A 13021-nucleotide genomic window follows, 5' to 3' on the forward strand; every position below is an offset into this window, starting at 1 on the left:
TTGCCCAATGTCCTATTATCGACGTTACATCTTCGATTCTAATTAAAATTATTCTATATTCGGATATTCCATGACTTGGTCACCCCGCCCTTGCCCCTGCCGGCTACCACTCATATACTTACAAATAATTATTATCTTTAATCTCTGTAATTACCGATGTTAATCTCTGTCTTACGACAAACATAATTTTCATTTAATTAATTAAATATTTTGTGAGACTTTATTATTTTATTAAAATGAAAATATTAATAAAATATATAAAAAAATACATATTTCAATACATTAAATACTATTATTATTATTTTTATTTATTATATATGTGTGTGTAATTATATATATGCTAACATATACGTTTACACGCCTCACATAGCTTATTAGCGTTATTGCTACATCTACTGTTTCTAGGGTGTTTTTATTTGTTGAAAATGTCGGCCGACGTATCGGAAGAACAAACCGGCAAGTCATCCGGGCCGAAATTCCCGAACAGCGGTTTCGATTCGGAGACCGGAATTTACCATTCACTCATCCAACTCGGTGAAAATTACAGAATACCCACCAGGACAGACCTTGACACGGCCACATTTGTGCTGTCACGGTTCCCACATCCGGACCTTGCTGCGTCACGAGTCGCACTAATCGACTCGGCAACACGCGAGCGAGTTACATACGCGCAACTCCACCGGTCAATTCGTTCGCTCGCTTTCGGGCTCTACCACGCTCTCGGCGTTAGAAAAGGCGACGTCGTTTTTGTTCTGGCACCAAACTCACTGTTGTATCCATCGATATGCTTGGCTATATTCTCACTCGGAGCAATACTTTCCCCCGCAAATCCCATAAACACCGAGTCAGAAATCGTTAAACAGGTTCGTGACTCGGGCGCCAAACTCATTATCTCCGCCTCTGAGGAGCTACAAAAGCTGGCAAAAGTCAAGGTTCCAGTAATCGTCACATCTCGGGATCAATCAAACGACAAGTCGGTTTCTGTAGAAGAACTGATCGAATGTTGTGACGCAGCTGATGAGTTGCCGGGCTGTCAGCTGACGCAGGACGACACCGCAGCGATACTGTACTCGTCAGGCACGACGGGGACGAGTAAAGGTGTGATATTAACGCATGCAAATTTCATATCGATCATGCAGCTGTTGAGGTGGACAGTGGACGTAACCCACGCACAAAACGACATCTTTTTGTGCATGATACCTATGTTTCACATTTACGGTCTTGCATTTTTTGCAACGGGGCTGTTCTGTTGTGGGGTCACGATTGTTGTGATGCAGAGATTTGATTTGCAAGCAATGATTGAGGCTATTAAGACTTATCAGGTGAATAATATCCCATTGGTGCCCCCAGTGATATTAGGGTTGGTGAAATATTGCAAGGACAGCAGTTATTTAACTTCATTGAGAAGGGTTGGTTCAGGGGCTGCACCGTTGAGCAAAGAGCTGGCTGATGAGTTCAGGGCGAAGATTCCTTGGGTGGAGCTCCGACAGGGGTACGGGTTAACGGAGAGCTGCGGTGCAACGACTTTTATGGTGGCGCCCGAGCAGGCGAGGGCTCGATCGGGGTCTTGTGGGGCGTTGTCTCCTACTTTCTGTGCTAAGGTGGTGGATACGGAGACCCGACTGGCATTGCCGCCGTATCAAAGGGGGGAGCTGTGGCTAAAGAGTCCGACGATTATGAGAGGGTATTTTGGGAACGAGGAGGCGACTGCGGCGGCGTTTGATGAAGATGGGTGGTTGAAGACTGGTGATCTTTGTTATTTTGATGGAGAAGGGTTTCTTTACATTGTTGATAGGATAAAAGAGCTTATTAAACATAATGGGTATCAGGTAATTGACATGGATTCCCTAGCAAATGATTCATTCTACCAATACAACAAGCACTTTTCACTAAAGCATTCTCAAAATCTAAATGCAGGTTGCTCCAGCGGAACTGGAAGCAGTGCTTCTGAGTCATCCCAATATTCTTGATGCAGCTGTCATACCGTGAGTCATTTGCTCTCTCTTACACTCCATGATCATCTGCATGTGTCTAAAACACTGATAATATTATTTTGTCAGGCTTGAAGATGAAGAAGCAGGGCAAATTCCAATGGCTTATGTGGTGAGAGCAGCTGGTTCTCAACTCACGGAAGACCAAGTCATGCAATTTGTGACCAGCCAGGTTGATCTTCCACACGCGCGCGCGCGCACACACACGTTGCTCTCCTTTTGTTTAATTTATGGGTTAATTTTGTCCTGCCCCCAACTGTTTCAACATTTTTCGCCACACACCCATATGTTTCGAAAATACTCACTCCACACCCAATTCCGTTAATTTGACCGTTATGTTTAACGGAGCTATTTGAAATTTAAGTAAATGTCCAAAATACCCCTTATCTTGAATTAGAGAAAAATAAAATGAGATAAAATATTAATTTAATAATTAATGTTTACATTAAAAAAATTTATTTAAAGGTAATTAATAATAATTTCATCAATTAAATTATCAAATAAATTTAATTTATCATCATCAAATAATATTTAGGATATGAATTTCCAAATTTGCCCTTTGACCGTTAGAATAAACGGTCAAATTAACGGAATTGGGTGTGGAGTGAGTATTTTCGAAACATATGGGTGTGTGGTGAAATATGTTGAAACAGTTGGGTGCAGGACAAAATTATCCCTTAATTTATTGACGGCCTGCTCTCAATCTGTAAATTTCACTTGGAAATTTCAGGTGGCTCCATACAAGAAAGTAAGAAGAGTGGCTTTCATCAGCGCTATCCCAAAGTCAGCTGCTGGAAAAATACTGAGGAAGGAGTTGGTCTCACAAAGCCAACATCGAGTCATCTCCAAACTCTAGTTTCTTTTCTTCAAACTGTTAGAACCAGCAGGGGTCTACTAGGGGACAAAACTATATCTTATACGAAATAAATTTGCTTGCTGTTCATCACTGAAGACTCGCAGTTATAGATAAGTGAGACATCAGTAATTCCTGCCAATGCAGTTTGACAGATCATACCAAATGAACTATGAAATCATCAATATAGGAGCCTGCATGTGTCCTTCGTTCACCTTTTCAAATCCATCAAAGCTTAAAAATGAAAAAAAAGTTATTGATGCTTTAACAATGACATATGAACATAACAAGATTTAGAATTAGTAGAGCCCCAATATGTACATATTCCAGCTTAATACTGAATTCCAATAAATCTTTTAAATAAAGGAATTGAATGGTACAAAAACAAGAAATCATGTGCAAAAATGAAAAGGAGGGACGATTATTGTTACATAACAAGGAATAGAAAGGGGAAAGAAATTAAAAAATTATCAATGCATCCAATAAAGAGAAAGGATTTGATCAAATCAATCATATTTCTATCCAAAACAACCTTATCTCCACAAAGAATCCCGAGTATAGTTAAATTTGGTCAAAATTTGGTGAATACTTTGATAGCTGAGTCCAAATGCATATTTTGACCAGATACGCTAAAAAACATAGAAAGTTGTATGAACTTTGCTGTAGCTTGAGAGAGTCATGGCTGCTAACCATTTGATGTGTGGATTTGAGGTTCAACAAGGCTATTTCTACTGTCCCCCAGCAATCCATCGCCAAACACCACCAGAACCTTGGGTCTGGACAGATGTAGCACGCTCCATTTCCTGCTCAAAGGCAGACTTCTGTCGCCTAAGTATTTGCACTTCATTTTCTATGGTCTGCAATGATTCAAGCATCTTCTGTAGCTCTGCTATTTGTGCCTGAAAAGTGAAAATTACCAAAAATCCAGGACGCATTTGAGTCCAAATATTAACTTAGACATTTAGTGAATCACTAACAAAACAAATAAAAGTGAGGACTGAAAAATGGTGGATTAAAGATATCAGAGTTAAAGATATCAGAGAAGAGGCGAAAAAGGGAAACCTCCAGTTTAAAGCATCTTGATCTCTCAGCTACCAGCTGACCTTGGACTGAACTGAGTTCCTGCAAGCAAACCGAAGAAACAAGTGAAATCATTTTTCTAGGAATCAACAAAAAACTTGGCCAAAAATAGAAGAAAATGTTTCATTAAAAGCAAACCTTGGATAATTCGCTGTGAGTACTGTTAACTTCATCAATCTTTTCTCTAAACCTAGAATTCTCTGTCCTGACTTCCGTAAGTGACAATTCCAACACTCTTTTATCCTCTTTGATAGCATCAATATCAGTTCTGACATCTTTCTCAGAAAGATCGTTTCCAATTCCAGCAAATTTTGAACTTAATGTTTTGGGGATATCCAACTTTTCAGATTTGGCTAAGGCATATGCAGCAGTAACAGAAGCTGCAGCCGCCGCCGCTGCTGGTGACTGAAAAATCTTGGGGCGTGGTATGTCTCTTGGTTTGAGTCGCATCACGAAAACCTAGAAATAAAAGGGCATGCATGAAAACCACAGAAATGAAGAAAAATGATAAGCCAGCCAGAGTAAATCCTAAAATGAAGATGAGCTATCCATTTAAACTTAATGCTAGCAATATTAAATCGTCATACCTCATTATTATATTTTCCATTATAGCCACCAAAGGCTACCAAATGGTGCTCTCCCTCAATTATTGCAGAGCAAACACTGAGCCCCTGTTTTAATATAAAATTTAGACATCATGAACAGTGCAGAATTTGGAAATTTCAATACAAAATGTCAAAATTCACTACCAAAAACTTCACATATAACAATTTTTTTTTGTAGCATAAGTCATACAATCGGAGAGAGATGCTGCAGAAAAAATTAAAACCAAAATATGCAGGATTCCTAAGAATAGATAATCGAATAAATAAGATTCCTAAGAATAGATAATAGAACAAATAAGTTGCTGCATCCAATTATTCAATACATTGGTCAAAACACACAAAGATATATTCAAATTTTACGAGATGGTTTCTAAAGACTGACAGTGACAAGGTCTGTAGGAAACCATGCCCAATGTTTAAAGATGGTCGAGACAAATCAGAACTATGATTGACTTCTACATTCCACAGAAGATCAAACAGTCACACTTTCCCCTTTCTAACGAGAACGATTAAGCCAACTACTCGGAAAGCAACAGAAACTGAATCCTGCTCAAAAGAAGACAAATGTTTGAAATATCAAAATTGCAAGATTATGGACACAATGAACCCAATTTCTTAAGAAGGTGAAAAAGCCGGATGCAACAATTTCAACGTCATGGGAATGAAAACTAGTTCATCTCCTCTGTTGGAGGGCAGGAACCAAAACCAAAGTTATGTTAACAAGTTTCTGCATTCAGAGTCTGACCCTAAGATAGAGTTGTGAAATATCTAAGCCCATGATGGTTTACTGATCCAAAAATACTTAAGAGTACCATATTAACAGCTCGCACCCAATATGCCCTTAAACTGTTTAAGGTTATTTGTATTAACCAAGGAAAAGAAACAAGCAAGAGAAAGAGAGAGCTTAAATGCAGCTAAAAAGGAAATAAGAATTTGGGAAGGGCATAGACTGACCTCACTAGCAAGTGGATTCCTTCCCTTTACACTTGTCAAGATAGACCATGCCAGCTTAGTCATATTTAGCACAATGGTTTCTTGGCATCCTGCAAGCAAAGATTAAGCCATATGTACGTGAAAAGGTACCATCATGAAATGTTAAGACAATAGTAGATGAACAAAATATCTACATACCATTATTATTATCGCCACCACCAACTATGTACCAGTTCTCATCAATGGTTATACCAGCATGCCCTGCTCTACCAGTCACTAAATCTCCCTTTATTTCTGGTTGAGACCATTCGTTCTGCACATACAAATTTAAAAATTCTTGCTTAAACATAATCGAGATGTAATTCTCATGCACTAGGCCTCAACATAATCAAAAAGCATAACAAAAAGAGAAAGAAAGCAATGATAAAATACTTACAGTCTGCAAGTCCAGTACATGAAGATCATTGAAGAAGATTGAATGAGAACAACCCCCAAATACTATAAGGTATCGATTTGCATGGAGTGCAGCAGAGTGATCATATCTTGGAGCTGGGGGCGTCTGCCTATCAAAACACAAAAAATTGATGCAGAATGCATCTGAAAGAATTCATGAGACCATCTATGAAAGAACAAAAGATACTTACGTAACCTCAACTGCATCCCAAGTCATAGTCTCCAGATCAAGAAAATGGACATCATTCAGCAATTTCCTGCTCCTGTCTTCTCCACCAAAAATGATCAACCTGGAACCAACCAAAGTAACAGAATGCCCGCCACGGGCTACCTGCAATAGACTCCACATGGATACAATCAAAATTTTCTTCAATGACAACTTATCCTACTTCCTCGTCAATAATACATGGCAAAGAAAAAGCTTTTAAGAAAGAAAATAAGAGAGTGGGGAGAGGGGGGGGGGGTGAATTTAGGCATCAATAACAGCTACTTACCGGAACTTTTCCCGAGGTCTCCATGACACCACAGAGGTTTGTTTCAAGATCAATGAAACGCACTGCAAAAAGTTGGTTGACACAGAATGAGTTTGATTATGGACCATATACAGAACAACATCTAAAGGTTCAAAGGAAACCAGATGCTCGTTTGACCAGAACCAAGATGGCTCTAAAAGAAACAAACCTATCATGCTATCAGAAGATTTCTTGGAATGCCCACCAAGGATTAAGAGTTTGGTTCCCCACTTGACCTGCCAAAAATAATACATGTAACTTATTATGGAAAGCTTCAATGAATTGCTCAATGAACACATGGAAATCAGACAAAAGAATAAAAGTGCCCTTGGGAGTGCGCATACATGTATTTTGAGCACATAACTACATACCATACAGTGATCTGACATGGGTGGAAGAACTTCGAGTAGTCCACTGTCCTCAGTCTTATCAGCATCTAGTTCCGTTTCGAGTCTTAGATTGGACCATGCCAAACTTCTAAGATCAAAAACCTGCAACGATAGCAAATTGCACATGACTCAAAACAAAGAACTTCAGCATGAATATATAAATGGGCATGCTGAATACCTGAACATCAGACAAGAACCGACCATTACGACTCCCTCCAACAATGTATAGTTTCTGATCGAACACCGCAGCAGCATGCTAAAGTAAGAACACAAATGGCATTTAAGCATCAGAATCATAAATATTGAGTGAAAATTAAACAATATGGCCTCATTGATGATTAAAGAAATATAACTAATGAATGGAATGCATTCAAAGAGAGAAAAGAAAGAATGCACCAAAACAATTACTAATTATGGTTTCCTTTGAGGAAGTTGAATTGATTTGCAACGTATAAAAATCACCTTGTATCGGGGAGATGGTCGTGCACCAGAAACAGGGAGTGTCACCCATAGGTCATAAGGTAATTCCAAATGCCAACTACCGCTGTCCATATCTTTCTTAATCTCCTCTGTTTGTGTGCCAACTGCTTGCAAGTCACTCAGTTCCTTTATCTTAGAAAGTCAAACAATAAATTTAATAGTATTCATTGAAGCCAATCTACATCCTTCTTTTCCCTGTTTTTACTTATATTTTCCCTACTGATTTGGAGAGGCATGTTAGAAGTGGTTGTGTTCTAGCAATAGCCATTATACTTGTAAACTGATTGGTCCACTTTTAAAAGTAGGTCCCACAACAACTTCACTGTATAATTATGCATCCGGATTTACAGATCAAGCTTATGCATGCATTCATTTAAACAAGTATCCACGACAGGAAAAATATGAAAGGGAGCAAATACAATGATTAGAATCCCGGCATTGTTGTCAAAGAGATTGTCCTATAGGTATCATCAGACATCGAACAATTGAGTGGGTTGTCAAGCTCATCGCATTGAAATCACACTACTTGTCTAATGGAATTTAACCATGTAAAATAAAACTGGTCACATGCTTTAGCTAAAACATTCATATTTGATTTAAATGATCCTTCAATCTGATATTTTCACAGTCAATAGCTCCAACTAAATTAACAATATTATCCTAACTAAATAAAATTATCAAAAGTCTGCAATTAAATCCAGTCATGATTCAAACACAGAGAAAAATTAAAATTACAATTGCAATTCAAATTTTCCTTTATGATAGTGCATTTTATAAATCAAAATTTTCACAGTGTTCATTCAATCCTTTCTAGCTCACATAAAATGAGCCTTAAAAAAATTACCACTCAATGGTGCACAGAGAGATCCAAATTCTACATTTCTTAAAAAATTATAATTAAAAATTGAATTTTCTTCAATTAAACAAAATAATGAAGAAAGCGAAGTGATGTTACCTAAAATTGAGATTGGATCTGACGGTGCTGATTCTCCGGTGAGACGAAGAATCGTAACACCAGCCTTTTGCCTTTGAGATCTCAGGCGATCCTCTTCGTACGGACAAATTCGTAAAAGCTGAAACTCGTCGTTTCTTTTGCTGACTCCACTTATTTACACATCTCTTAGTGCTAGCGGTGAGTTTTTTTTTTCTTTTATTTTTCTTTATTTATTTCTCTATTTTCTGATGTCTGCGATTTGAATTTGCAAATAAACAGATTAATAATAATTGAAAAAAAAAAGACCATTTTTTTCTTTTTCTTTTAAAGAAACATGTAGAATTGACACGTGGGACACAAAAAATGGTGTGAATGTTTTTGACGTTATTTTTAATGATAATTATGGATTGAGTAAATAATCTGTATTTTTTTTTTATTCTCTTAAATTATGCTTGTTTGCAGTAAAACTTTTTATTAACTCAAATAAAACGTTCATGGTTGATAATTTGACATGTGCGGTACTCAAGGTAGCCTCTTGTATTGAAACAAATTATTTGAAGCATGAATAGCGAATTAGAGATTTTCACGATTAATTTAATTATCGTATGTTATGCTTCTAAAAAAATGAAAAAGAAAATTAAATTTTGCCGATCACATGGTAACATTAGAATTGATTATACTTTATTTTTTTGAAAGAAAAAATCATTATGTTCACTCAAATTATAATAATTCAGGTCAATAACATAAGTCCGATAACGAGAGACAAAATATAATAATAATAGAGCTGACTAAAGAGTGAACCAAGAAAATATGTATGGATTGAGTTCTAGATCTTGAGATACCTTGGTTTCATTTGCACAAAATAAGAAAATACTCGAACTTAGTTTACGTGGATGATCATGTTAAAGTTAGCAATGTTGTTCAATTGTAATTTGCAAATGAGAATCGAAAAAGAAAATAAATAGATAAATTAAAGGGTAAAAATTCGTTTAGTTCATATATTTTGAGGTTAATACCTATTTAATTCTTATATTTTTTAAAATACCACAAAACATCATTACCATTAAGTAATTGACACCCCTATTGTTACTTTTTGTTCATTTTAACTTATTTTTATAATATTACCTTGTACAATAATATTTCTTCTTTATTGGATATTAATAAAAAGAAAAAAAATAAATTATCAATTTAACCCTAAAAAGTAAAATAAAAACAAAAAATTATATTAATTTTTTTAACACTCCACGAGGAGTTAATATATTAATTTTTTATTAATGTCCAAAAAATTAGTAATTAAATTTTTTTTACAAAATTTTATTTTTTTTGGACATAGCTTCCACAAAAATTAATATATATTGTCTTTGTTTTTATTTTATTTTTGGGGTTAAATTGGTAATTTTATTTTTATTAATATTCAAAAAAAATTATAAAAAGGTAATATTATAAAAACAAATTAAAAGAAACACAAAGTAATGGTAGGGGTGTTAATAGTTTAACGGCAAAGATGTTTTGAAATATTTTTAAAAATATAAAAACTAAATAGGTACTAACCTCAAAATATAGAGACTAAACGAATTTTTACCCTAAATTAATTAAAATGAGAGATTATTTTAAAGACAAGGAGTATGAAGTACTGGCCGAGGTTTGGTACCTTCTAAAAGCTGTTGAATATGCAATTTGGATTTCTATATGTATAAGCTGTGACTGTGAATGATTGGGCAAGTGATGCAGCTCTTTAAAGTTATTGTCATTGACTCATTGTGTTAATGATTGTTTATGAAAAGTGCATTTTACATGGGTGCCAAAGCGATAACAAGGTGTTAGGGAGCCGAGAAGCTTAATGAGAATTCAAATAAAATTCCTTTTTCATAAAAACTAACAAACAAACAAGTCGGGCAACATTATTCAATTAATTCCTTTTAACTTATTGCAACGTTCAAATGCCATGGAAGCTCTTCCTTCAGGGGTGTTTTCTCTGGATGAGAGAACACTGAATGGAAGCTAAACTGGATCTACAGGATCCGGATGGGTGCTCACTAGATTGAGCGTGGGTTTTTGTTTTTCTTTCTTTTATCATTCTGGTTTCGTCTCGTGTGCTGGTTGGCTTACAGCCCTTAGTCCTCGTGGGGCCAAAAGGTTTGAACCGTAAAAGAGAGAGGCTTTAAAGAAGACTGTAAACAGAATCGTAGAAGAAGGTCGAGGTAGGTGAGGATCTCGCGTGGTATTTAAGGCAAAAAGAGCTTGTCCTTAACAATATGGAAACAGAGGAGTTAATAAAGAAATGCAGTGCAATAACACTCGAAGAGGAGGAGGAAGATAGAGTCATTTTCGGGGGCAGTATGAAGGAAAAAGGGGCTCAGATCGCAGCAGGGTGCCTAGTTGGAAAAATCCTCACAACGAGAGGAGTCAGTCACGAGGGGATTAGAACAGCTCTACAACAAGCCTGGCGCCCAGTGGGAGTAGTCAAAGTAGAGAGCTTGCGAAATAAAATATTCATGTTCAAGTTTTCCTCAGCAGAGGATAAACGAAGAGTGCTAAAAGGGGGGCCATGGCATTTCGACCGAGCTCTTATAGTGCTCCAAGAGCCGAGTGGTATAGGCAATGTTACGGAACAATCATTTTCACACGTCTCATTTTGGGTGCAGCTGCATAATGTACCTTTAATGTGCATGGATATAAGCACAATTCGTGAGATTAGTTCTAAGATTGGGATGGTTGAAGATGTAGCTACAGATGCAACGGGGGACTGTTTTGGGGAATATGTGCGAGTCCGGATTTCGATAGATATCACGAAGAGGTTGAAGAAGGTCATAAGAATCCAACAGGAAGATGGGAAAGAGATTTTGGTTGGAGTTACTTATGAGAAGCTGCCAGACTACTGCTTTTGCTGTGGATACATCGGGCATCAATACAGAGAGTGTGCCACATATAAAGGCCAACCTAAAGAGGAGTTGGCATATGGAGCTTGGTTAAGGGCACTTCCATTACCGGAGCGAATGAGGTTTCAGAGGAGCAAAGAGAGGGGTAACAGGGACCAAAGTAAAACGACAAGAGAAGACAGGAACTCAGAAAGTACAGGCACCCCCCAACTGCAACAACTGAACCCGAGAGGGGAAATCGGGTCAGGGTCAATCCAACATCAAGATGAAGCAACCAGTCCTCAAATAAGCTTAAGACACGTGGCAGAGCTAGCTGGGGAACAATTAATGCCCCAAGAACGACAATCGAGAGAGCAGCAAGGCGCAGCAGGCAATGAGGTAGTGTCTGAAAATGTGTGCAAAAGTGCGGGAAATAAGATTGAAAAAAGACATATGGAGAAAAATATGGGGGGAGAAAAGGTGGACAAAAATCTCGAAATGGGCCACAAAATTCACCAGCCCATTTCAACAAGCACAACCCATATGAGCTCGGATGATGAAGGGGTGGTCGATGAGTCTCACTCAAGGAGGACGAAAACGAAATGGAAAAGATGGAAACACCAGGCCCGAAGCTCAAGTAAGAAAGGAATCACCCAAACCATACCAAATAACTTGAAGCGGATCAGCTGTGATTCACAAATGACAAGTTCACAAAGCAAAAAATACAAGATGGGCAGCAAGGGTGAGTGTAAGCCAAGTCAAGGAGAAAGAAATTCCCCCTCAGCTAAGCTCACTTCAAACTGGGACACATCAGCCATGGAAGGGGCAGAGGAGATAGGTTCAGCATTGAAAGAGATATCGGCGGAGGCTGGCTTCCAGCCCCGCCGGCAGCAATGAGGATCATAAGCTGGAACGTCCGGGGTTTGGGGAATACCCGGACGTTCCTCGCAATAAAAGACATTCTCCAATGTCATAGGCCACAAATCATTTTTCTGTGTGAAACAAAAATGAAGTCGGGGCATATGACAAACATGAGTAAAGGTTTAGGCTATGACAGTTGCTTCAATGTAGGGAGAAATGGCCTAGGGGGTGGTTTGGCTCTGTTATGGAATAATGAAGTGGATGTCAATATTATTTCCTACAGCAATCATCATATAGACGCAGTGATCCATGGGGTGGACGGAAAAATTTGGAGATGCTCAGGAATCTATGGCCACCCGGAAACTATACAGAAAAGACACACTTGGACTTTATTGCGGAGGCTTGCAGGTATGTTTACTTGGCCATGGTTATGTTTTGGTGACTTCAACGAAATCTTGCATCCAAATGAAAAGTTAGGGGGGAAAGATAGGAATTTGGATATGGTGGCTGCATTTAGGGAGACTGTTAATGATTGCAAATTGATAGACTTAGGGTGTAGGGGCTATCCTTTTACCTGGTCGAATAGAAGATTCGGCCCGCAGTTGATAGAGGAAAGACTCGATAGATTTCTCGGGAGTAAAGACTGGGAACAAAGCCCCTATAATCTGATTGTTTCCAACCTTGATACTTGGTGCTCAGACCACAGCCCTGTCATGCTAGAAATGCAAGAAAGGAATAAGTTTGCCTGGTACAAAAAAAATTCCAGCCCAAGAGTCTTTTATGAGGACATGTGGAGCCATTATGAAGTTTGCAAGAACATAGTGAAAGAAGAATGGTTGAAGGGTGGCAGCTGGAGTCAAGGGGATCCGGTTACAATCTTTAAAAAAACATCCAACAACTGTCTGGCCCAGCTGCGGATATGGAGTCGGAATGAGTTCGATGGGCAAAAAGAAAAGTTGAAGCAACTGAAGAAAAAACTTTCAGAAATGAAGCACAATTTCACGCAGAGGGAAGAAGTGAGTGAGATCAAAAGCACGGAGGAGCAAATTGAAAAAATGCTGCTGGATGAGGA

General features: G+C 38.0%; 2 protein-coding genes across 3 annotated transcripts; one reads left to right on the forward strand and one right to left on the reverse strand.

Annotated features, from left to right (window-relative positions):
• Positions 1 to 425: 425 nt before the first annotated feature.
• Positions 426 to 2847, forward strand: LOC18045592 (4-coumarate--CoA ligase-like 5). The gene is made up of 4 exons (XM_006436477.2): positions 426 to 1829; positions 1918 to 1985; positions 2061 to 2163; positions 2722 to 2847. The coding sequence occupies exons 1-4, from the start codon at positions 426 to 428 to the stop codon at positions 2845 to 2847; spliced, it is 1701 nt and encodes a 566-aa protein (XP_006436540.2).
• Positions 2848 to 3318: 471 nt separating this feature from the next.
• Positions 3319 to 8469, reverse strand: LOC18045593 (acyl-CoA-binding domain-containing protein 4). 2 transcript variants are annotated; one of them, XM_006436480.2, is made up of 14 exons: positions 8252 to 8469; positions 7279 to 7400; positions 6995 to 7072; positions 6799 to 6918; positions 6597 to 6663; positions 6410 to 6471; positions 6107 to 6246; positions 5899 to 6025; positions 5661 to 5775; positions 5484 to 5572; positions 4512 to 4595; positions 4063 to 4383; positions 3907 to 3966; positions 3319 to 3743 (listed from the first exon to the last, which is right to left on the reverse strand). In XM_006436480.2, the coding sequence occupies exons 2-14, from the start codon at positions 7366 to 7368 to the stop codon at positions 3573 to 3575; spliced, it is 1524 nt and encodes a 507-aa protein (XP_006436543.1). In that variant the 5' UTR covers positions 7369 to 7400; positions 8252 to 8469; the 3' UTR covers positions 3319 to 3572. The 2 variants fall into 2 exon arrangements, with proteins under 2 accessions (XP_006436543.1, XP_006436542.1); XM_006436479.2 differs by having other exon boundaries at positions 7279 to 7428.
• Between the last annotated feature and the right edge of the window lie 4552 nt (positions 8470 to 13021).

The sequence above is a fragment of the Citrus clementina genome, unplaced genomic scaffold, assembly GCF_000493195.1.
Source record: "Citrus clementina cultivar Clemenules unplaced genomic scaffold, Citrus_clementina_v1.0 scaffold_4, whole genome shotgun sequence".
NCBI lineage: Eukaryota > Viridiplantae > Streptophyta > Magnoliopsida > Sapindales > Rutaceae > Citrus > Citrus x clementina.